Source organism: Electrophorus electricus, chromosome 13 (genome assembly GCF_041902795.1).
Source record: "Electrophorus electricus isolate QZ-2024a chromosome 13, ASM4190279v1, whole genome shotgun sequence".
NCBI lineage: Eukaryota > Metazoa > Chordata > Actinopteri > Gymnotiformes > Gymnotidae > Electrophorus > Electrophorus electricus.
The window spans coordinates 3,762,501-3,788,967 of NC_137509.1; the positions used below are offsets into that span (position 1 = coordinate 3,762,501).

Genomic DNA, 26,467 nt, shown 5'->3' on the forward strand with positions numbered 1-26,467 from the left:
AACCTGTTCTTGTCGTGGTCTGGGCTTTTTTTGAATTATCATTTTTTACTGAGGGTTTTTTTTTTTTTTGCGGGGGGGGGGGGGGGGGGACTAAACCTGTCGGTACTCACCAATGTCAGAGCGGACTGAAATCGTACATGTTGGACATAACTGATCTGGCACCTTCTGATTGTGTGGGGTCCTTGTTGGCATTTGGCTATCGGTTTTAGTCAGACAGGCCCCTCTGGCTATAAGGGCTGGAACACCTCAGGCTAACACAGGGGCAGCTGGATTGCTGTTCACACAGCCGCTTCTGGGGTGAAACTGCAAATGCTGTTGACTGATAGTGGCTACAAATGGCATTCCCTACATGCAGCTCACTGTATGTCTATGTATATTAATCATGTAGGCCACTTCGAAATCTTGAATATTTATTTATTTATCTATTGATTTATTGATTGATTGTAGCGTCTGGTCTGGGTCTCAGTCCAGGACCTGAACATGTTTTTATTTGACTGTTTGATTTATATTTACATAAACAAAATATCCAGACATCCCTCACCTCTTTTTAAAAACGGGTCATTCATCAAAGAGGCCACTGGAAAGATGGCTCAGACATGCAGAGCACCAGACAAGAGCACCCATAGGTCCCCTGAAGACAGTTTATGTCTGAGTAGACAAAACTGTCCACAGAAGAACTCTACACGGTACAGCACCTGAGCACTTCTGCCTAATAAACTAGGAAACCTGAGGCCACATCTGAATTTCCTGCTCGTGCATCATTTGCCTGTTTGCTTTTTTTCTTCCGACGCCTTATATTTCAATTCTCAACACGTGCATGCTCCTACCACCCCAGTCTTATGAGCTGTTGTGTCTTTATGCCTAACACCTGATACACTCTTTATGCGGTCGTCACTGCCTCTAGAGCTGGAATTCTGGGGGAGGATATTGGCTAGAAAACATTTTGCAGCTGTTTGTAACAATGTCAACTGAGCTTTGCCAAGCAGTTAAAGCCAAACCTCTCCTCAGTGCTGAAAACTCTTCCAGTGCCAAGTTTTTAGTAGTGGATACTGATTTTTGCACCTCAGTGTATTCACTGCAATAGTATCGCGTGAAGAAAAATGTCCACTGCAATCCAGTCGTTAAAAGTCATTCTGTTGCAGGGATTTGTCCTTGTGTGTGCGCATTTACTTAACTCAGAGGCCTAAGTGCTTACTGTCTGTAAGAGGACCCCACCTGCTTAATCTCTGCTGGCACAGACACAGATAGTGACTCCTGTAAGCAAAGAGTCACACCGTCCCTCCCTAACACACAGGAGCACTACTTTAGCCATCATGCACGGCTTTTCCAAGGCCTATGAACTTTGTGTGCGAGATACATCCCAGATATATTTGTCCACAAACGTGTCCACTAGCTAAGCAAACGCCTCATAAAAACCTAAAAAGCATGAAACACATTCCACTTTGTCAGAACACCAGGTGGGCTAGGTTTTGAAAGCAGAGCTCCACGTGGCGTAGCACATCACTCGCCGCTGGCCTACAACGTCCTCAGATGAACACTCAACTGGAAGACTGGAGCAGGGGTCATCGAGAAGCCCAGCTTTGGAAATATTACCTGGATAACGTGGCGCAGCCCAGTGGCTGACATCGCCGAAGGCCAATGGCCCTACAGGCAGAGCACGAAAGACAGTTCAACTAAACTGATATTTCCATCACTGCAGTACAGACTCTATTTACCAAGTCCCAATTTCCCAAAGCGAGCATGTGCTGTGCCTCCTGTTCACTGCTTTTGTTATCCAGACAAATGCATAAAGTGACTCATGCTGTAGATGGAGGCTGACCCCCAACCCCCCACCCACCCCCAGGATGGTGCTATCCATAACTGCAATAAAGAGCCGAGCTCCAGCACGGAGGCCGAGCTCTAGTGGGCTCCTCCTTCACATCACTACCGAGACTGATGAATGGCTGGACGCTCATTCCTCATGGTGGGGTGTGACAGGTTTATCACGCTTTAACGCTGTGCAGAGAGGCACTGTGCGTTTCGTGGCTTTTCCAAAACTCGATGGAGATAAAACAAGCCGCCCGTATTGCCTTTGTGCAAGACCACCCGTCACCGCGACAGCCCCCGCCCCGCCCCCTGCCTCCCGTGTGTCTTCGGCAGAAAGGCTGCCCGCATCCATCAAATGTATGTGGTCTGATCGCAAACAGCTGTCCGCGGGAGGCCTAGGAATTGATGAAGCCTGGTGCTGGAGTTACAAACCTCCCCCCTGTGTAAGATGCATGTCTCCGGGGCCCAGAGGCAAGAAACAAAGTTAAATCAATAACAGGGACAGGGGAGTATCTGGACTAACCTGGGAACCTATCTCTGACAACTAATTACAATGCCATTCAGAATCAGGCAGTCGGTTTATCAAGCCAGACCCCCAGGTCATCGCAATCCATAAGCCGAGAGTGCCGAACTACTCCACTGTTGCCGATAACCCATCTTTCTAAATCTTACTCACACTGTGGTTTTTATTTGCATCAACTGTAGTGTATTTATACACAGAACTTTTGAAAGCAGCTCACCTCAGAGACTCCGAGCAACTTTCGTAGTCAATCACACTAGCTAAAATAAGGGTTTTCTAGGTGCCATGTGGTGAACAAAATCTATCTGGGCTTCAAAACATGTTTCTTTAGGTTACTGACTATTGATTGTTGCATCTCGAGCTCCATCTGTGCATGAGAGGGGGGCATCAAGTCTCCAGCTTGCTCTTTCAGCTTTCTTACAAAATCAAGTGACAAGGTGACCACATGGTGATTCTACAATCACAAAATGCACTTTACAAACCAGCAAGAGAGGCCCTCCCGCGGAGGCCGAGACAGTCGGGATGAGTGCCGCGAAGCTCGCGGAGACGGGCTCATATCTGGACCTGCTACTGTACGCCTTCCTCGGAGGAGTCTGGGAATGGGTCCCTGAGCTGCTCTCTGAATGAGAAAGGCCCGATTTAATTCGAAGTACCTGTGAGGCTTGGCCGAGTCCCGAGCAGCACAGTGCCAGCAGCAGTCAAAACCCAAGATAAAGAGGAAAAGTGCGGAAGGCGGAGAAAACACCAGCGCTTTGCAGCTGATCCGGCCAAGGCCGCTATCGCTATTTATTTCCCTCTCTGTTTTAAATTAAATCACATTAAATAGGTGTCCTGGACAGCAAATAATATATTATATGGAATGCTCAATCCGATTTGCCATGGCAACTGCCCTGGCCGTGATGTAATTGGCTCCGATCCCCCTTCTCCTGGTCTTGTTGACACCGAGCCTTATCAGGCATTCTGGTCAGTGGCTGGGAAACGTAGTCCTTCTTATGACTCCGCTGCCCTGCTCCTTTAATCCGGCTATTCAGCTCACACATGCAAGCAGCAGCCAATAGAGTCATTCACGTGAAGTGCATTCTGGCCACCTCCCCTTTTGTTTGGTGCCACGGACCATAATTTACGGGTAAGCACCCCTTCTATAATACAAATTTTGTTTTCTATCAACACCTTCGGAATTGGATGTAGCACTGGAGATCAGACAAATGCATCCAGAAAAGAAAAAAAAAACAAAACAGGCAGAGATAGAAAAAAAACACTCGAGCTGTGCTGAACCGAACGTGCCGGGAGAGCGTCACCGACCTCTCAGACACATTTGGATCATCGGAGGCAGTGATCAGTAACGAGCTCCTGTCAACGCTAACGAACTCTCACATCAGCACTAACAAACTCTCACATGGCTGCTAACGAGCTCTCGGCCGGCCTCGGCACGCACGGTTGTGCTGGTCCTCTGCTCTGACACACCCCCGCCCCCTGGCACTGTCTCCCTTTGCATCTCAGTGACGGAACACTGATGCTCGAGGGGCACGGCACGGCACTCCTGGGAAAAGCCGGAGCCGTTCCTCTTGGGGCAATCGGAGACGGCGAGGGCCAGCGTGGACGGGGGCTTCGGGCTTCGGCTGACGCTTGTCATCCTCCATTAATGATCCTTTGATTGGCCACTGTGGCCGTGGAAACGGCAAACAGCTGCATGCAAATCAAGAGGCTCCCGCCTCTGGCCCCAACCCAGCCCCGCCCCCCTGGGGCCTTGTCCATTGTCCTTTACTCTGGCCCCTGTTGGAGATGTTTCTCAGGGAAGAGGATGAAGTGCAGGAGGGGGAGAGAGCGCGGGCTTTCTCCTTTAGAGGAGGATATGAGGCCCGCGATGGGCTCGACGGGGACTCCTCCTGTCCCGTTTGTCTTTTTTGTTATTTCATTCCCGATATTACCAGCTGGGAACATCTCGGGAAGAAAAGGGGACTCCAAGAGTTAAGAGCTGTCCCCACTGTGTTTATGCCTTCATAATCCAGCATCCCTACAAAGTAGAGCTTACACTACTGTAAGCACCCAGAGACAAAGTCAAGGTTTTCCAAGGCGCTTCAGAGACGCGGGTGAAATCAGGGGGACGTTTAGCTACTTCTCGTAGGAAACAACGCACAGCCATGGTTTGGCTCCAAGTTTTCAGCTCTACGTTTAGTGTTATCTTCTTTCCGTACGGTAAATAATTAAGCTTTAAAAAAGAAGAATGCCTGTATTGTGTACTCGGTCATAAGCAAACAGATTTCACATCGCAAACAGCTAAATCCTGCCGACACAAATCAAGTTTTAAACATATCTGGTTTAATAAGTAATAGGTAATAAGCATCTATACAAAGCCGAAAACCATTTAAAAGTTCTGACTCTGCTTCTCCGGTACACATCATTTCTAACGATGCCAACTGTGCACTTTTGATAAGAAAAGTATATTACCCAAAACAATTTCAGTCTGAAACAACTGTCCTCCTAATAAGATGTGGCATAAAATCTGTGCACTTATGGCGAGCTGCTATCATGCAGGGAAGGTGAGCAGGATTTCAGAAGGCACTCGTCAGCAGAAGCGAAGCATGATACGAGAGGGGGAGCCGCAGTCTGGCTGCGTTAGGAGCACGGGGCCACTGCACCGTCGTCTCCTGTAACATTCATCCCACCCCACGCTCACTTGTGGTGAGCAGCTCTGGAGGAAGTGGAGGGATGAGATGACTAACCCCGGAGGCTAAAACCAGCCTTCCCGGCGAGGTGCTATTGAGAAGTCTGAAATTCCGATATATGCGTTCGGAAATAGCGCTGGAGAGAAACGCGGTTGGCCCATCTGCGGCGGGAGTCCGTTTTCCCAGGGCTGATCCTGCCCCAGCCAGGTTTATGCGCAGCCAGCCGCCGGGCCCCCGGCTCGGGTTCCAGCCACCGTCGATTTGTATTCATGACAAAGGTTCACTCCTTGCGTGGCTTACGCGCACACCTTGGCGAACCGACTCCTGCCGGGCACATCACGCTGTGCGTGTTGATTCGTGTCTCCAGAATGGTACGCCCTCCCCCGCTACACGCTTCTGCTTCAAACCACGCGTGACGGAGGAAAGTGCTGGAGTGGGTCTGCCTGCACGGGTGTAGGTCCTGAGACTGTGAGGCTCCTGGATTGCACCTCCACTGCCCACCTCCTTCGATTTCCGAAGCGAGGCCTGCCAACACAGGGCTCTGACTCAAATGAACTTTTCCCTCATTCAGAACGGCATGTGCTTGTCCTGCCAAACGACAGCCTCCGTGAGGTCACAGCTGACTCTCCACACTTCAACTTATACCACTGTGACAATGTACACGTCTGAGGGATCAGTGCACCCCAGAATAATCAGTGGGGGAGGATGGGGGTAATTTTGGTGGTATGCAAATCCTAAAACCACAGGGGGAAAACTCCAACCAGGACGGTGATAATTTGCTATTCAACAAGCCTATTTATTCCGAAAATAACTTCTCACTTTGAATAGCTGTCAGCTAGAACCAAGTCCAACAACATCTAGTAGGTCAAAAGGTCATTCACCACATATGTTTAGGCGGCGGGCCCAAGCTGGCTGCCGAAAAATCCATCAGCATGGCGTCCCTCACGACAGAGCCATGCCTTTCTGTAATCTACAGCTTATTTCTCCATTAATAGGCTACATGACCCTTGACCTTTCCTCACCACCCCTGACACCTCGGACATCACCTCACACACCGCTCGAGAGCGGTCTTCCGAGCGGAGGATGAATCGTAATGAAGTGTGCACTCATAAGCCTCAGAGGATTACAAAGGTATTCCATATTACGGCTTTTCGCAAAACCCCACAGAATTTACGATCATTATGAATGTCCCAGGAAATGAGATGTCTCTCTACCTCGCTGTGCCTGTATCTCCGTAGTGACAGAGGTATGGAGGTTCCATACTCAAAGCAAAAATAGTTTTGGAATATGTCTATTATGACATCTATATATGTCTACTCTTATGTCTTTTAACATTACTGTACAGGCCGTATATGATATATGTCCGTAATAATTTTTTTATATCAGTTCTTCACCTAAAGAATTGCAGCTTTCGAGCTCACTGTGCTTTAGAATAGAGCTATTTTCCGTGAGTGGGTTATTTCTTCTAAATTCATATTCATGCATCTATCCTCAGACACAGTTTGACTTGGCTAATGTTATATAAGGTGATGTTGTATTTTTCCATGTCACTCAAATTCCCTTCATAACAGTGACAGCTTAATAGTTGCATAATCAATGTGGTCAAGAAGGCTCAAAGAGAATAAATCCTACAGGAGAAGGAAAAGGGAGGGAATGAGGGAATGAGGTATGGGAAAAGAGAGGGAATGAGGGAATGAGGGAATGAGGTATGGGAAAAGAGAGGGAATGAGGGAATGAGGTATGGGAAAAGAGAGGGAATGAGGGAATGAGGGAATGAGGTATGGGAAAAGAGAGGGAATGAGGGAATGAGGTATGGGAAAAGAGAGGGAATGAGGGAATGAGGGAATGAGGTATGGGAAAAGAGAGGGAATGAGGGAATGAGGTATGGGAAAAGAGAGGGAATGAGGGAATGAGGTATGGGAAAAGAGAGGGAATGAGGGAATGAGGAAGGTGCAGCGGGATCAGAGGCTGGCTTTCAGCAGGACAAAAGACCCGTGACATACAGAAATGCTGACTACAGGCAGAGAGCATCATCTGTTAATACAGTTACACACCGTAAAGAAGCCATTGAGATTAACAGTACGTTTGATATCTTATTTAAGAAAAAAAGCAAAAGAAAAAGCTGTAAATGTCTTTAGAATTTGCATCTCCCTCTCCCTAGCACATGGAGGTGCAACAAAACATAACATGGTTTGTCCTAAAAAGCAAATTTTGCTAATAATAAATGAACCCCATTAGGAGGCAGTTAGAGTTAATGAGATCAAATGAGATCATTTTAACTGGAGAGTGTCTTCAGTCTGTCTGTGCAACAGTTATTTCAATTAACACCTCAGAGAAGGTAGCACAGATGTGTTGTAGCACAACCCCTGTGGTGAAGCAGGAATTCAATTAAGCGCAAACATATGCCTCGAATGCTTCTCTTACCTTTATGGTACGTATGTATAAAACACTTAGAGTGAAGGTTTGGGGTGCTCACAACATCACAGCCCCAGGTGCCAAGACACCACGGCACTCTGAAGTTATTACAAATCAAAGAATTATTAGAAGTAATAGTTATTAAGGAGGGAGTATAGACTATTGTTCATATTTCTGTGTTCTCCGCAGACAATACAGCTGGTCAGCCGTAGCTCATGTATTATAACATAAACAATGAGCGGGTTTCTTCCCCCGTAAAATTTGTTTTCCGCTGTGTTAAATATGAACTGAACCCATGACGTTAAATGCGACAGGAACTACAGTGTGTGCTGCCTAAGCTGTTTCTGTTATTAACGATGTTGTTCATATACAGACCAGGTATCTGGCGGTCCCGCGTCCGAAAGTGCCGGCTGTCCGCCGAAGGGTGTTCGTCACCCCACTGACATGTTAACCGGCGCGAGTTACAACCCCAAAGTGTGCACGCCACAACGGACGCAGCCAGACGCAGGATTCCGCCCCTTTTTGGCCCGTGACCTGCACTTTTCTGCCCAGAGCAGACAGAAAAACATGTAAATCAGGATAAGATGGGTCTGCTAGAGAGACGTGCACATGCACACAGAAGCCTGGGAGACTTAGCTGGGATTTAAATGTCAGAGGAACATGGACACAATTTAGCGCGCCACTAAAAGTTCTTCTTGTCGGGTGGGTGGTGTTGAGAGTTTGAAACGAAGGGTGGTGGTGGTGTGGTGGTGGTGGACATGGTCCAGATACATTTCAGCAGACCTAATTATCTCCGCGAACATCCATGACTCTGATTGACTCAGTTAAGTGGGGTGACCTTGTTGTGATCACACACACACACACACACACACCCGTCCTCCACTGTCTATCGGACCATCTGCATGTTTCTTTCAGCCGGCCATGCACGGAGGAGGGGGTCAGGGCCCCGATGACCCAGCGGCACGTCGGAAGCCTGGGCTGACGGACGCCACCCCAACCCTGCCTGTCCCGCCAACACCTCCACCCCCACCCGGTTCCCTGGCCCCCAGCCAGGCCTTCCTGCCCTGTGCACTCGCTGCGAGAATATTCTACACGCAGGGGTCACTGGAGATAGCGAAAAGCAAACAAGAAGGGCCTTTGTGTGCTTTTTATTCGACATATTTTTCACCGTCGCCTCCACACCCTCCCCCAAAGAGCACTCATTGAATTTCCTGAGCCACAGTGTGTGTGTGTGTGTGTGTGTGTGTGTGTGTGTGTGTGTGTGTGTGTGCGTGTGTGCGTGGGAGTGTGTGTGTGCGGGGCTGTCTGTCTATGTCTATGTGTTTTGGGGGAGAGGTTGTCTGGGCCTGTTTATTGGTGAAAATCGACTCTTGTTCACAGGTGACCCTATGTCCTCTCAGCCTTTACTCTGCCCTCGCTCAGGAAAAAAAGTTGAAGAAAAGGTGCTGTGCTTGGCTGCTAACCTCACGGATTATTAGAGCAGTGGCATGCAGGCAGCCGGCGCTGACCTAGCCTTGAAACCTGCTGTCCTATTAGCATACCATCTTATTACGTGAGCTACACTCGCCACAGGTTGGCATTTTTGAGTGCTTCACTCAGAAGATATTTGTGAACATATTTCTCACGTTAATGCAAGTTATTGGCCTGCTTTTGAATGACTAAACAGCATTGCTCTATAAATTACTATCATTATTAATCTAAGAAGGTTCTTTCTGTTAAAATGCTACACATGAATTAAAATTCCAAGTGGTTATGTCATTTTGAAAACAAACGCAATAGGCCAACATGCTTTTTACCTTTACTGCTGTGTGTGTGTGTGTGATCTTCTGTCTACAGCATGTTCTCTGCCAACTGAATTCCAGCTAAAACCAACACTGCCGTGACCATTTCCCTCTGAATATTACCAGAGGTTCTGCATATCACCACAGCTTTTCAGTGTCCTCTAGTTCCACGCACCCAGTATGGCCTTCTACTGCAGCCTAGATAAAGAAATCATAATAAGTACTGGACGTCTAAAATGAATGAAACCAGGGTAGACGTTCTACCAGGCTCGGATCTTCATCCCCAGAAAGTCTCGAGCAAATATTGGTTTACAAGCACAGAGTAATTTCCTATTGTTGCAAGTCGATCCTGACAATCTGATTAACGTTAAAAGCTTCTCCTATAGATTAAAAATGCAGCTTTGTCATAACAGCTGTCAGGACAGCCAAGCATGTGGTGGATGAAACCGACTCTGAGAGCTTACATTAGGGCAAAGTGTTCTTTTATACCCGTCTGCGCGTCTCTGCTTTATCTGCCCCTTATCTCCTCGTACACAGCAGATAGAAGCAATATAAAGAGAGCCGGCGTCTTGATGGACCAGGGCATGTCTAGGAGGGGCCCTCGGTTCCCGGGGAAAGCTTAATCTGCAAGCTCATTGCCTGGACACCAGAGGGTACGAAAGGGCCGTGAGGCCGTGACGCTGTCAGCAAGGTGAAGATTTAAGATGAGCCCGAGTCCCCGAAATCAAACGGCCAGGAGCGACGGCTCCCGGCCCATTAGATGTAGTGCCTGTTCATCACCTGGGCGTAAAAACAGGGGCCGTTTTACAATCAGATGTAAATAGACAATAAAGCTGCTCTGAGCCAGGGAGCTCTGGCCGGGAGCCAGGGACTTATGGAAGAGAGCGCGCTGCTCACAGTGTACCCACACCCATTCTGCTCGAAATCTGCACTTGACCACATACAGAGTGATATTGCATTTCAGTGTTTTTTCCCAAAAGGGGGGAGGAAAAAAAAAAAAAAACAAGATTTCTTCTCAGTCGCAGCTTCCTTTGATGGCATTGTTTAAAATTCTCATTCACTTTTGCTTTCAGTCAGAAAGATGTGGTTTTTTTATGTCGTTGTTTTATGGACTTTATTGCAAGTTACAAAAACCTTTATTACAGAGAAGACCATATCTGGCAAGCAAAAAGGATCCACTTGAGTGACTATTGAGGATCACTTTCTGTGAATGTATTCAAATGCACATCACTGGCATGCTTAGCTGACTTATTTTCTAAAGCCATTTCTTTACGGCGCATATGTGCTTACGCCATAAACGCTCCTTTAAATGTGTGTGTTTGCTGGGAAATTAGGGGTTTCAAATCTAGGCCTTTGGGCCTCATTAACCACAATAATAACTGAGGGTACAGAAATCTTTTTTTTCTTTCTTTTTCGTTCTTCTTTTTTTTAAGAAAAAAAGCCCCAGATCTACTCAGCCTTTAACTGGAAACGAGATTTAATCAGGATATTTTAGTTTGAAGAGATCTCCTTTATTTTCAGATGGGAGAGAAGATAATCTCTCTGTTTAACGTCAACAAGAAGATCCGTTTGGAGTCTGGAGATGTGGAGGCTCTTTGGAGGGTGGTAGAGCCCGTCCAGAACAAGATGTTCCATGTCTTGTTATGAACCCCAACGTCAAGGGGCGCCGGTCAAAAGCTGGACCCGACGGATCGGTCTCTGCTAACGTCCCTGTCATGGCCAGATGGGGCTGTTCCTGTTGCAGGTGTTCAGATTTGCACTGGGCTAGCGAAGTGCGCGGGACAGATAAATCACAGCTTTGAGTGTTTGTTCTGGGCTCGCTGGATTGTCCCGCGGTGACGTGCCTGCAGCGGCAGTACGGAGATAATTCACTGCGTCTGCCCCTATGATTCATGTTTATGGTGGTGGACAGATGTCATGGTTATGCCTAATGAAGATCCGACTCTCTCTTTCTTCTCGATGAGAACTAGAACCCGTGGTCAGCTGATGGGGTGAGCTCCAGTGAGCCGTAAGTTGCCCTCGGAAAGGAATCACTCGGGGGCCTGTCTCAGAGTGCTAGGATTTACAGTTCCACTCTCCTCAGCTCACCGATCGGAAATCTTTATTTAATAACAGTGGGACAGCTTTGAAGTCTTGCCCTGTGGCATCTGGAGCGTTGGCACGCTGTCCCACTCAGTGGCACGGTGTCCTGCGCAGTGGCATGACAGCAGCGGACAGGACACGGTGAGGTTACCGCCGCAAGCCGGCACCCCGGGACCCTGCGTGGGGGCTACCTGGGTCAGAACAGAGCTTGAACTCCGCGGCACTCCACATCAGTGCGCTTTATTCCGCCGTGTGCTGAACCTAAAGTTCACAAAGTTTATCTGATGTGACTCCAGGAAACGGCTCCATTGGGCGTAACTAATAGAGCGTGCACCCGTTGGCTTCTGGAGCTTGCGTTTGATAGGATTTAGGCCTCTGTGACTGGCTGTACCTTGTCATTCTGGATCCGCAGCATGGACCCACTCCGATTAAACACCACAACCTTTAATGGGATTTTCAGTGTGGCTGGGTGCAGCTGATTAACAACAACAACAACAACAACAACAACAAAAAAAAAACTGGTTCAGTGTTCCTAAAACAGCAAGGAAACACCTCAGTGTTGGAGAAGACGTGTTCTATCCAATTGCACTTCTGTGATTTAATATAGAAGCTGCTTCATTTACACAATGCATTAACACTTCCTGCTTCCCCACCACTTAAATGCATTTGGCAAACAAGCAGCTCCCAAGCTGAGACCGCGTCTCAGAGCCTCTCGTCTGCGAGCCAAACCATTTTAAAAACACACAGGAAATGGCGGTCCCGGGGGTGTGCCAGGGGATTTGTCCCCACGCCGAATCGACACACATCGTTTCATCAGCATCCATGTCTGGCGCCACGGGTCCCGTCATTGGCTCGTTCATGCCTGTCGCGTCCTAGGCATTCACGCCGCACACGCCCGACACCACGCAACGCCAGGGCACGGTACGTCACCCGGCACCTTCTGCTTCACTTTGAAGATCACAATTAGGCGTATTTACATCGGCGCGGCAGGTGCTTTGCCTGGACCAGAGTCGCACCTTTGTGGATGCTCCTTTGTCTTGTCGTAACATAAATCTCTCCATCCACGGAGTAGCTCACCCACCCCCTAGGAGCAGTGACACCCCCCCCATCCTAGACAGGCGGTCCTTTAAGGCATTCTTTATTTTTCCTGCCAGTGGGACGGAACGACAAAAGATGCAAATAAGTGTGATGGGGATTAGGGCAACATTAGAACGGCGGGGGGGACAGAGTCACTGTCTCGTGTTTACAGGATTATTAAAAAGTCTCAGAAGCAGCCCCGCTGTGAACGTGTCAGCCAGCAGCCTATGTTTACATATTTTCACATCAAACCACTAAGGAAGCGTAGCTGTTTCTGTTCAATGCAGGTAAGGGAAAGCACGTTTACAGGCAGGGTACCACTGAGATCTGACGGGGAGCTGCAAACCAGAGTCTCCTACTGATACGCGTCACCTCTAATGCTAAAGATTGTTCTGTGACCAGGAGAACATACCACGGTACAAAAACGGAGAACTTTTGGAGAATTTCGTTTCAATTTCCAAAGCGCGTGTAGAGTGTTTTTGTGTGGCTGATTACACAGACTGTCAGCAGCCACAGAATAAGGGGCACATCCTGAGGGTCCTTTTGTGAGGGTCCCCAAAAAAATGTGGTTTATTCCTGAAAAAAAAAGGCAAGTCTTATAAGGGGGCTGAGGGAAAGTAAATGGCTTGTGGATGGATAAGACATTGTTTTCAGAGAAACCCACACACATTCCACTACTGATGGATGGGTGAACAATCATTCACGGCACGAGAAGCCTTCATGTCAAGTGAAACCAAAAACCTGCATACCAAAGAAAGTACCTCAAAAAACTTCCTGCATACCAAAGAAAGTACCTCAAAAAAAAACCTTGCATGCAGCCCAATTGTACAGCCTTCCTCCAACAATGAAGGGTTTCTAAACTTGTATACGACAGAAAATGTGCCAGCTGTGGTGCACCAAACAAAAGCGTTTTCCACTGCCATGATAAATTCCAGTTAAAACAGAAAACCACGACAGTGTACAACAACAGGGAAAAGAAACAGAACTATAAAGAATGCCTTTCTTTCTTGGGTTTTGCAGTAATCAATGTTTGGCACACAAGTATGTGATTAAATCAACTTTGTTCTAAAAAAAAAAAAAAAAACAGACAGGGAAAGGGAAAAAATAAATAATCATTCTGCAAACATGTTAGTGTGAGTAGTTTGTGATGGTGAGTGTGTGTGTGTGTGTGTGTGTGTGTGTGTGTGTGTGTGTGTGTGTGTGTGTGTGTGCTTGTGCCTGGGTTTGATTGTGCTAATCACAGTTAAAGAGTCATGCAGAACAAGAGCTAAGTCTGGTGTTTTATTAAATTATTATAAACATTTGTTACACCTTCACCATTTTGGCAGTAAGCCAAGAAAATATATTTTATACTGTCAGGTGCAGGGGTTACAGGGGAAAAAATACTACCGGTCTTCAAATTTCAAACTCATCTTCATCTAACCCAGAGCCTGTTCCTCTGAGTTAATCCGCATGATTTAACTGGATTAGTCCTCATGGAAAGTGTATGATTACAAGCCCTTAAGGACAATATGCAAACGCAAGTGAAATAGTCTGTGTTAATCCTCTGAGTAGCATTCATACACAGTGCGTAGTACTCACATGAGATGGTGAGGTTTAGTACGGTTGCTGCCGTTTGATGCGCTGTGATGTGTTTATGGCAAAGGCCATGCACAGGAGGAAAACCCCAAAAGCCCACCCAGAGAAGCCATTAAGGTGAAGGCGTTGATCTGCAGGAGGACGGCAGACCAGAGGAGTGGAACGGCAGAGATGACCTTACCTTCAGAGCACCAGTAAAAGGCCACCGTGAGGAAGATCCCATACAGCAGCAGACGTTTGCACACTGAAGGAGCCATTTTGTTCGTCGAGGACAGCCTCCCGACGCTGGGCAACGACAGAGGTTTGAACAAAGAAGGGGAGGAAGAGTGAGCACGTATCCAGGCGTAGTGATGGTCAGCACTCAGTCGATCGCCGAGGGTCTCCACTGCTCATCTTCCGCCTGCGAAACACACAGAGGTCAACTATCAGTAACGTGGGAATCAGAGGCACTGCGTGCACGCCAGCTGTGAGCGTTATCCTGCATTTGAACCGTGCTTTCATCCTACGCGGCCACATTCCGCAACATTAATACATCATAATTACGACTTTATTTGCAGCGATGCCATAAAACATGAATGAGGTACACTGGGCTCCAGGAGGAACCCCTCACACTGATAGCAGCAGGGTGAAGTGTATCTGCTCAGATCAAGGAATGAGACATAACTGTCTGTGGAGGAAAAAGCAAACAGGCAATTTGGCCAAAATGGGTGACTGTAATGGTTCGATATCTGATTGGCCACTGTTGTAATGGCTTTTAATACTCCAGAGTAGCACAAAAGAAGTTGAAGAGCAACATCTGTGTTTTGCAAAGAGTCAAATTAAACTGGGGTTATTCAGCTCCCATTACAAATACTACACTGAAAATCTTCCAAAAAAATTATAGGGTATAACTATTGGATCTGGTAGAAAAGAAACCATGCAAATGGACACAGAACAACATTTTTGTAAAAACTGTAAAAGAAAGCCCTTTAAATTGTGATACCAATCATCTGAAACTGACTGAACTGAGCAAGCATTACTCGCAAAAGAAAAATGTCTTTATTAATTGTAAACGTGGCTTTCAGATATGTCTACTGCGATAACACATGAAAGTGCGACTCCAGCACTGGTTCTGAGAAGTCATTTGCAGTTCGGTCTCCTAAAACCTTTCCATCTCTGATGTTCTGCCTGAGAGCTACAGCTACGGCAATGGTTCTGAAGGACCCTGGCCAAACACAGAGGCTCTGTAAACCGACTTGAACAAAGAAAACATGAGACATAAACAAGTCTTTACAAGCCGTGGGTTTCGGTGTGTCCTGCGCATGCCATGTGCCTGGGCCCTTTATGTTCTGAGGTTAAATTCCCTCTGGACGTTTGAAGTGCAGACGCAGTCGACCCCTGACCCCTGCTAACAATATCACCAGCCTGGGCTGCAGACCAGTGGAAAGAGCCGGAGACTACCACCAAGCGCAAAATGCCTGCCAGACTGCATTTAAAACCCTTTTTGGGATGGTTATTTTTCCACAGAAACATGACCACCTTAGATGACTTGCTCCACTGCCAATGCATTCCACACTTCCCTTGCTCATCAGCGTTCGGCTGGCAAGATCGCCCGTCGCCACTAAGCCGTCTCTCGCGGCATGCCAAGCCAAATTATCAGAAGCGGGTACTTTTGAGCATGGCGCGCTCACCTGCGGTAAACACAGCATCTTCCACTATGTTGCCAAGCTAATTAGGTGGCATGCCAAGATGCTACTGGGTAGCCTGTTGTTGCGTATCTAACAACAGAAACGGTTGCCGGAGATAACACAACTGCGCGCGTGCAGGCCCTCCATGTGACAACATGAAAAGGCTGCGTAAACATTTCTCTTTTTGTGTTGTTTTTCTTTTTTGTCTCATCCCTTATCTCAAGGGAAGGCTCAAACCAACCCACACCACTTTGTCTGCATTGGCAAAGGTTGCAGTCCAAGACCCAAGGGAAGAGAGGCCTCGTTATAACATACGTCAAACACCCGAGATGGATGGTGTGTCTGCCTCGCTTGTCCCACACATTTATAGTCCCTGACATGCACTTATACACACGCACACACACGAGTTCGTGCACATGTATATACATACATACACACACGTGCACACCCGCCCACAAACCAAATTATTTTTTCATCTCAACCAAAACCAACCATGTCCCTTCCAATTCTCCTTCCTCTCTTGCACGTTAATGCGGGGAGTGCAGGTAGGCAGCGGGCTCCGAAACCGTCCGACGCGCCCTCTGAAATTCACACCTGGAAGTGCGAGTGAGTCATTCAACACACCAGCCTCTCCAACCTTTCCCTCCGCCCTCCTCCGCTCAGCTGCCTCTCCTGATTAGCTGGGAATGAGCCTAAGAGACAGAACAAGCACTCTGCCCACATCATTTCCATGTAAACGAAACAACGAAGGAACAAAAAACACAAGGTGCTTCGTTGTTACCGTCCAGCAGGCACAATTCAAACTGTCCTAATGAATTCTGTCCTTAAGTGGCCACCTGGAGGAAGTGCCTTCAGTCCCCCGAGGTATTTAACGTTTAGAGTAAAGACAGGCGAGAGCCATGTGATGTCAGCCCTGGCCACAGCACCGCACAACCCAGCCGAAGGAGAAGAAAACGAAGGTGTCCAATATCAGAAAGTTCCAAAAACTTGTCTGAGATTGTTGGTCTTTTAAATACTTGTTGAAGCTCTGTGGGCACGTTTCCTTGACATATGGGTCTAAATATTTATGCTCTGTACGGTCCGTGACATGGCTAACATATTAAGTTAAGCCTTAGAAGACTCTGACAGTGTCTTGATGAAAAGAAACATGCATGCCTGGGCTAGCCTCTGAAGGAAGTACATTTAATATTTTATATCTCATTTATTAATCTTTCTACAGTTTTTGTAAAATGCAAAACACCATTAACTAGCACCTGTCAGCCTAGCTCATCTAGTTTTTAAATACTTTTTTCCAAATGCATATGACATTTTCATCATGTGTGACAAATCTGAGCACACGGGGTGGTGGCTAAAAATGAAATTTTCTGATAAACTTCTTTAGCGCTTCTTCCATTTTAGCAAAGACAGAGACAAGGCAGAGCACAAATCTCACACCAGCAAAGCCAAAATGTTAGTTCTTCCCTTTCAAATGATTCATAATGTAACCTTAGGCTTCAAATACTCTCTCTGTTCTCAGATAAAACGCATGTTAAAACTTTCAAACACCATCTCTGCAGATAAGGCAAATGAACAGGGAGAGAGGAAGGTACCCCTACCTTGCTGCATGTAGTGGAAATGCTTCTTTAAATATTCAGTATAGAGGGTGGTAAAGTACAGCAGGCCCCATTAGAAATCACTCTGCTATTAGGAAAATTAGAAATAAATGACTGTCTGTATTCAGAGTTGTCTCGCACAAAATTTGAAAAGGTGCAGTGCATCACAGCAAACAAAGCGCTCCAGGAAGGGCAAAGGTTCCAGATCTTCAGGGGTGATAACTACCTACAGCCATAACCATCACACTTCTCCTGGGAGGAAGGACAGAATTGCCAGGCAGAATTCCTTGAGCATGGAGGATTCCGTAACCGGCATCAGCACAAGGAAAACGAAGGGAAAATCCTGTTCCCCACCAAACCAGCTGAGAGTCACAGCCTGTTACTCCGCCAGTGGTAGGAGAGGGAGCGAAGGCAGGGTGTGTGTGTGTGTGTGTGTGTGTGAGAGAGTATGTGCGTGTGTGAGTGAGAGAGAGTATGTGTGTGTGTGTGTGGGTGTGTGTGTGTGTGTGTGAGAGAGTATGTGCGTGTGTGTGAGTGAGAGAGAGTATGTGTGTGTGTGTGTGTGTGTGTGCGTGTGTGTGTGTTGGGGGGAGGGGGTGCTGAAGCTACAGCCTGCAGCAGAGATCTACTGCTCGCTGAAGCACTGGAGAAACACCCCCTGCTGAGGAACACGCTGACTCTGTGTCAGCGAGCTTAAGCACAGAAGCCAAACAGCATCGTCCCCCTACACACCATTTTGTTTGGCAGATTTTGGACTGGATCTGGTCCGACTTAAAATAAAAGGATTAACCACTTAGCATTAAGGAGCTTTGCGCCGTTCCTGATGGGCGCACTATAACTTTGCATGGTTCTGAGAAGGTCTGATGTCAGTTTTCCAAGCGTGCGGAAAATCTTTTACAAAGCCTAATGAGACTGACTTTATCAGTTGTGTTTATATTGTTGATAGACATTTCCTTCTCCACGTAACACTCAGCCAAAAGCTTAGCAACTTTTTTTTTTTTTAAGTTTTCAATCTACTTTGCATGTTAATTGTGATGGATCGTTAAAGCAGTTAAAAACCCATTACCATTCCAAGTCGTCAGGTTGGACATTTCACATTAAAGACTTTTGCCTTATACAACCTCGGTCTCTGTTCTTTTCTCCCTTTATCCTTTTCTTTTCCCACGGACCAGTCATTTGTCAGAAAGAGAACAGTAATGACCTATTCCGACCTATATATGTACATATTTTTGTCCTGAAAAGAATATGATAAAATAGTCATGACTGCTTGAATAGGAATAATGAATCTACACGGTAAAATCGCATATTATCAAAAAGAACAGTAGAAAGACTGATAGTCACATACACACTAGCTTCAGACAGAAATGCAGGCAATTAAAATGTAATTCAAGTAGAAACGATGGCTTGATGGGGAAAAGAAGACCGGCCTTGCTGGCAGGAAGCGTGTGTTGGGGACAGACGGGAGAATGGCGGCCAACCCCTACCAAAGCTCTCGCCCGCCGGGGAGGCACAGCCAGAGACGAAGGGAGACTCACTTTCTAAAATGGAGAGGAACCAAATGAATGGGAGGGGAGAAAAGAAGAGGTGAAAAGAATGGAATGGGGCAGAAAGACGGGGGCAGGAGGCTCGCTGGGGCAGACTGACAGCTTGTGAGTATCGCTTGACCTCCGAGGGTTTGCCTCCAAGTATTCTCCGCCGGCTTAAAGAAGGAAAACATAAAGAGCTGGAATGTTAATTTATTTTCAATTGTCAGTGCCTGGAAGAAGGAAAATAAAGAATGCGTGCATATATGCATATCAAATGAGAGCAGGACAAAACGAGACTTAAGGCTGCAACACGGCGTAAGCTCGGGTGGATCTGAAACAGAGGCGAGGTGTGTATTGCCCGCTGCTAATCTCTGTGCTATAAAAAAAAAAAAAATCTGAACCTATCCTGACCCACACCTAAAAACCGCCCAACTGATACGATTGCTTCACAGGTCAGAGCTCTGAGGGTGCAGCTACTCTAACAGGAGTCAAAGCTGGAACGCCCAAAGAATTCCGGCACTACCAATTTCAGGAGGAGGATGAGCTGTCAGTAAAGAGCAGAGGTTGATTATCTAGAGCACAAAAGCACCAGGGGAGGTGGGGAGGGCGTGGAGCTCATCGCCGTGGATACACCCAGAATCCTCGCTGGGCACCTTCCGGAGGCATTACGCTTTGTCTTGACAGTGCCTGACAAAGCTATGGCAGGCAGCACCGCCCCCTCAAGGATATAATGTCATTTTCTTGGCTCCTCCGATGTTGCAGAAAACTTGTCATCGCGGGGCGTCGAGAGGGGAGACAGGCATTGGGTGCCCACTATGGGGCGGGGGGTGTTCACGCAACACAAGGCTGCAGGGTAGTTAGGGAGAACACTGGCACGGGGAATCGCCCCTTCACGCCGGTGCCTCGCCTCATATTTGTCTTATTTCATAAGACAATCTGAGGCGCTCCCGTGCATATGTTATTAGAGGCAGGACCTTTGCTAACATTTGTGAGAAAACATCTCAGAATATTTGAAATTAATTGCCGCTGTTCTTTTCTCTAAAGGCTGATTAAACAGCAATCAGGCCGGCCGCATGGCAGATATTTCCCCCGCTACACTGGGTGAGCTGTCATTTTTGTTATCACCTCGTTCTCATTATTACCTGTTAACATTGCTTACCCTAATGACAAGGGACGAGCCGAAATTGTCCAGCAGAGCGTGCCGTGGTCATCGTCTCCTGTAGCCCCTGTGCCTAACTGACGTGTAAAGGTTACCGGATCTTAACGAGGGTTTAATGTATTCTGGGCTATAATCGCAGCATTTGCTAAGAATTGGATAAATTGGTCACATTCATTTACTGACAGAGCTGCCCCCTCTTTTGCTTTGATTACAGAGTTTCTCTGACACTTCATTTGATGTTGAGGGTCATAATGGATTATTTTTAAAGCCACACCAAATGTAGGCTGACAAGAGTATGCAACAGTATGCGAGAGGATGCGTGAGCAGTACAAATTGTCACGTGGCACAATGCCAACGGCAATACACACCCGTTACGTCCATGCTGGATAGTGGTAATGCACGTACCACACTACGGGGGGAAAGGGGGAAAATAGACGCTTTGGAATTTAAAAATAGTTGAAGTATTCCCAAACAGTGAAAAAATAATACGCCACATGGAAGTGAGTTCTAAAGTGTAGCTGACGGAACGTCGTACGTTAACATCATTAACTTTTACAAGTAAACTCAGATGTGAGATACATTTTTAATCACTCTTAATCATATTCCATGTTGCCTTTCATAGAATAAATTTCTACATGCTGGCAGACACAAGCGGTATTAGGTCTTGGAGGTTTGCTAATCTCTTGATGAGAATCCAGTACTCTTTTCGGTTAAAGGCATACAGTATTTTGTCTAGCGTTATATGCCACAGATCTTCTGTATTCATCCATTCCAGTCAACAGCGCATTATCTAACAGATGTCACACAGAAGCCACACACATGAATGGAAAGTATTAATAACAACCAATGTGTTAGCCAAATAATCCCAATTTAAAATAGACTGAAGACAAGAAGGAGGTTGGTTATTTATGTGGCTACTGCTTGAAAAATGTAATTATCTTAAAATGGCATCACAAAAATGCAGTTTTGCGCAGTATGAAAAAGTTCATATTAGCAGCCGGGTCGTTTGAAATCCAGTTAGTAAATAACGTCCCTCTTCAGCTACGTATGTTCGTGTAGTATTTCCAACACTGTGTGCACACAAGTTGGAAGTGGAAAACCAAGTCCTGTAGGCCACCGTGACGGGAATGCAACACACTGCTACCACGCCACGGGCAGAAACAGTTCATTCTGATACCCAGCAGAACATGCCGAGCAGTCAACCGTGTCAATATAAATCATCACCCACATTCTCTGAACTCTGCATGTACATGCGGAAGTGATGTGATCGCTCATTTTCCAACTGCTGTGATTCCCTACTGCAGACGCCGGAGCACCGGAGTGAACGCTTTCCTCTCCCCTCTAAAATATTGAAAAAGGGAATTCTCTCCTCCGCCTTTTGCCCATTCTTTTCATTCAGACGGTGCGGAACGCACGCTAACCCTTCCCCCTGGAACACTCACTCTCAATCCACACGGCACCAGGAGGAAGTGTGGTTGGCTTGACAACCTCACTTATGGTTACCACTGTCAGAACAGGCAGTAATGTTTGCCATCAGTCTTTTGGGGAGGTGTACAGAACACAGAACACTCCACAGATCGCCACAGATATGGCTGGTGAGCAAAAAACAAACAAAAATAAAAAAATAACAACACTTTCAGCTCTCTACAGCACAGCACCACAGCTGTGATCTCCACCCTTAGGCAAAGGTAAGGGGTTTGTTTCCATGCACATTCATTTTGTAATGCATATGTGTGTGTGTGCGTGTGGGTGTGGGTGTGTGTGTGTGTGTTGGAGAGCTCAGATGTTGAGTCTGCAGTGCAGTGCAGTGCAGTCCTGGGAACAGCTAAGATGCTACACACACACACACACACACACAAACAAAAAAAAAACTCTCTAGATATTGGCACACTTGCCTCTCTCTCTCTCTCTCTCTCTCTCTCTCTCTCTATATATATATATATATATATATATGCAAGTCCCAATAACTAGAGAGTTAGCATCTCTAGCGCTTTTCTCAGATATCTGACTTTTCCTCTAGTCGTGCACAAGCGTAGGCTTGGGAAGATGGGAATGATCTGCTGTCTGATGAAACTGTAAATTCAGGCACTGTCTATTCATTTAACAATGCGATGGAAACTAGTTCAGTAACAAAGAAATAACAATAATCAGGATTGTCATTAGCATCTAAAAATCACAGCTAATAAATGCTGATAAATGAAGATGTGAACTCTTATCATTAAGCAATGATTATGAAGCAATGAGCATTCTGAAACAATTAGCAAAGAAAAAAATCATCTTTCATGCATTTGAATTTTTTCTGCCAGTGATTATTAACTTCGATAAGTAATATAACTTAGAAGTAATGTTTTTTATTAATATGGTGTCTATTAAAGTGCATATATAAGTTTATATATAAGCTCTAAAAAAAACTATTTTCATTCAATTCAATGGAGAAAGATAAAAACATATCAACTACCATGTTCTAGTTCAATGCACCATAGAAATTAGTAAAGAAAAGACACACACACACACACACACACACACACACACACACACACAGCTTTTCTCTGCTCGCCTTAATCTGCCGTCGGCCTGCTGGCCAGCCTGTGTTTCTCGTTTTTCTGTTCTCCAGCTTCTCAGGGCCCTTGCCCCCTCTCTGCTGCACCTCTCCTCTCTCACCCCACACATCATTCCTTCTGCTGTTTGGGTAGCGTCTCTTAGTTACCAAACAGAAGGCACGGCACTACACTGACTTAAAAGTCCAACCCTGTCCCGCACGCAACAACGTGGCTTTCAATAATTCACCATCGGCGGGAAGCATTATCTAAGGGCCAGATAACATTTTTATCATGGCTGGTGACAACATGGTGGGGGTTAAAAGCACTCTGTGAGACACCATCTTGGTGTCAGCAGCCTCTGCAACAGACGCGGCTTAGATGACGTGAAAAATAAAATTACCTCTGCATTCTTCCACAAGGGTGTAAAGGCAATTTGGTGACCCGAAATCTACTAACACTTTGTCAAACCAAAAATACTGCAACACAGGCTGATGTCTTTCTGATATTTTGTCGAAGATGCTGCACATTAACTTAAGTATGAACTTTCTACTGAGAACCATACAGTTGCAAGAAAATGAAACATTGTAAATGACATGTTTATAACAAATCATAGAAAGTCATTCAGACACAAATGGCACTGTGACAAGGTATAATACAAAAAAAACCCAAGAATTTTCATAATTTTGATTCATTTTCAAAAACAACATAATGTTTCGATTTTGTCACAAGACATTTTACTATGGTTAGTCACAAGCTTTAGTCAAGAGAAATCTAAAATATTAGGACTATGTATTGGACAATTATGTTTCCCATAGCAACCTACCATTCCAATTCAACCATCCATTCATTCTGAATGTTCTGCAAAGTACTGAGATAGACAAAAGGATTTATCACTCTCTTTTCTCAAACACTGTATTGATAACATGATCATTTGAAGTGATATACCACGGTGAGATTTTCTTAAACAATCGTATTATGGATTGAGGTCCAGCCAGAGGAACTTAAGACAGCAGAGCTATTTAGACGTCCCTTTATTGCAAGTACAAATTGCTCAGTTTCATATTAATTAAGCACCCTAGAGATTTCCTAACACCGGAGGTTCGCAGAATCCGAGCGCATTAAAATCCGGACCTGCCTTTATTCCATTTTTAGCCGAGTTTTTATTTCCCAAGCAAAGGAAGACAGAGACAGCAGTTCACCACAGACCTCATCTCCACGAAGGAGAAAAAACTGCCCCAAGTCTGAAAGTGAGAGAAGTCCATCTAAGCCAAGATCAATTAGATCCAATTCCAAAGTAATTAAAATGTCCGACTAAAGGTCTTTGAACTCAAGACACTGAGCTGCAGAGTGAAATTAAACCAGACCGTTATCTGTATTCCCACCTGCGAACCCTGGTTCAAGAGCTTTTTCATGCCCAGCCAATGCAAAGCAATGACGTTTGTATGTGCACATGCAGGATTGGCAATTATGCCCCACCCCAACCCCGTTACCAGTGTATACCCCTGCCTACCAGGAGGCACCGTGTGCAAACATTTGAGAAAGCTTGTTTGGTAAACTCAGAAACATTAATCCCTGTGTGCCAGGGCTCAGCTGGTGAGCAGGGCACTGCTGCTACAGGGGTGAGGTTCCCACAGCAGGCAACGAGAGAATGCCTGGGTTTTTGTTGTTCTTGTAACATGCTGCTGATGTTCATCGACATGGATTTCATGAGATACTGCATGTTAGGTAGCCAAGCAAAATAGCCAAACATAGTAGCTGAGAGACTTATTGTAATGTCCAGAGTATTATTAATCACAGTAATAAAATAAACATGTATATGAAAAGTTATTAGAGTCCTTAAATTACAGACATGGCTGGCAACATTGACACCAGCCCAAAAAAACAAATAACTATTACTTAATTTGTATAACATACTTTGGATGAACTAATATTTGCAAGTTATTTGCCTATATTAGGACTGGACTAACCGTTCCCGTGGTGAATCAGGTATACCATAGGGCTAAGACACTAGGCATATAATAAGTTATCTAACAGTTCCAGAGCCACAATCAGTACAGTTTGCATCGATTACATCAGTGAGCTCAGTGAAATACTTTTATTGTATCGAGGGTTGAGTTATTTTTAAATTATACACATACAAAAAAAAAAATTTTCTAAAAGCAAGGTACTTACAGAACTTCAGGTTACTTCACAATATTCAGTCGACTTCTGTTGGATTCTTTCACCTATTGCCCATAATCAGAAGAATATACTTAAAGGTTGCGATTCCAGATATTAAACTCGGACGGTACGGATGGAGGCACGGGCCCGGATAAACCAAGTGTCATACCGCAACCTGGATGTCCTCCCACCGGTGGTCCTGCCCCTTCTCGACTCCTCCAACCACTGCTGCTTGTGCCCGTGAGCCTAAATTACACAGCGGCATCCCCGTTACACCATATATACCCCCCCCCCTCAGGACTTCCTCATATATGACAATGTGTTGACTTCTCTCTTTATTGTAAACTCTGAGGATTAGTAACTGTTTTAACACCCTTTAACAGTGTTCCGAGTGGAAGCCGTAACGGTGTTTACCGTCCCGACTTAGCGTAACATAGTCCTACTTCATTTAATTGGAGTGCATTCTTTAAAACAGGTCTCCTTGCCGTTTTTATGACTTCAGCTATTAGGGAAATAATGACCCACTCCCCTGAGCATGTTTAAGGCTTAGCCATGCGCACACGCAAGAAGCATCTCATGATTTCCATAATTAAAACCCGAAGCAATCAGCAATCATAATCCCTCTTGCCAGACATCATTCAAGATACAATTCTGCCTGGGCCATCAGCGGCAGGCTCCGTCTGGCAAGGCGACTCGCGTTCAGTCGGCCAGTAGCCCTCAGAAACGGAACCAATCATCGCCAATCAAGAGCGAGTGGGCGCATTAGCGGGTCTTGTTCCACCCCCACCGTGAGTGCTCCACTCTCTCAGGCAGTAAGAGTTTAGCGCAGCCCTTTGTTATCATCGTGCAGACCATTCCAGCGGAAACTTGAAATTCTTGAAACTTGAAACAGCTATTATTCCTATACCAGAAACATCAAAACACACAGATGTGAGTGGTGAGTGTCTTGCAGTAAATAAACCTTCTTCTTGAAATCATGGACATTAAAAAAAAACAAAACATATGGTCACTTTTCTCAGAGTGCCTTCAAAAAATAAAGTGGAAAAAAGGTGACGATGTGCCCAAACACCAGAATAAAACTCATTACATGTAACTTGGTGCGAGTAAGAAAGACTTAATTTAATCAATTAATACTACACACTGTTCCAAGTCCACTTAAATTTGTAATTTGTATTGAATGATAGCACTGGAATGAACCTCAAAGTCGCTATGCCTAAAATGATGATTCCTAACTGCTTGTTATTTGCCCCAGGCATTTAGCATCAAATGCCAACTCTTCACACTGCTTGCAAAAATCCAGCGCAATAAATACAGAAAAGGTCACAACTGCTATGGAAGTTAGATCTGGCTTACTAAATGTCTTCACTTACCAAAATCACCTCCTTACCTTCGAAACATCAAAAAAGTGACTTATTTCGATTCGGGTGTTGTGATTTGATCAGAAGCACCTGCTCCTGAAGATGGCTGTTAGCACTCAGTACAGGAAGTGCAGATCTCATTGTTCTCCCTCGTCAGCCCTGCCTTAGCGACCCAATCAAAGGGGGCTTACCTCTGGAGCCCTGCCTTTGAGGATGGCATTCTTAGACGAGCTTAGGCTGGAGTGTGTGGCTCTGTAGCACTATATGAAAGTATTTTCCACTCGTTTGTGCACGCTCTACCTGGAAATCCAGCCTACAGGCCCTATGTGGCACTCTGCATTATCAGACTCCCTATACGGCTTACGATCTATAGACCATATGCATAAAGAATGTGCAGGAAGAAATGATGTGAACATCAACATTATTTGAACACACCATATTTATCGAGGGATAGGAGATGGCAAAACTGTTCGCTCGGGCAGAAAACCACTGCCTTATCTTGCTTTCAGTGACAGGCTTTTGGTGTCATTAATACTTAAT

The 26,467-nt window shown here is 45.8% G+C and overlaps 1 protein-coding gene across 11 annotated transcripts in view; it reads right to left on the reverse strand.

Annotated features, from left to right (window-relative positions):
- adgrl2b.1 (adhesion G protein-coupled receptor L2b, tandem duplicate 1) overlaps window positions 1–26,467 on the reverse strand; it is a 93,592-nt gene that overhangs the window by 59,315 nt on the left and 7,810 nt on the right. For all 11 annotated transcript variants that reach the window (XM_035536577.2, XM_035536571.2, XM_035536575.2 and 8 more), the window contains exon 2: window positions 14,107–14,325. In XM_035536577.2, coding sequence (XP_035392470.2) covers window positions 14,107–14,182 — 76 coding nt within the window. In that variant the 5' untranslated portion in view covers window positions 14,183–14,325. The remainder of the gene's footprint in view (window positions 1–14,106; window positions 14,326–26,467) is intronic.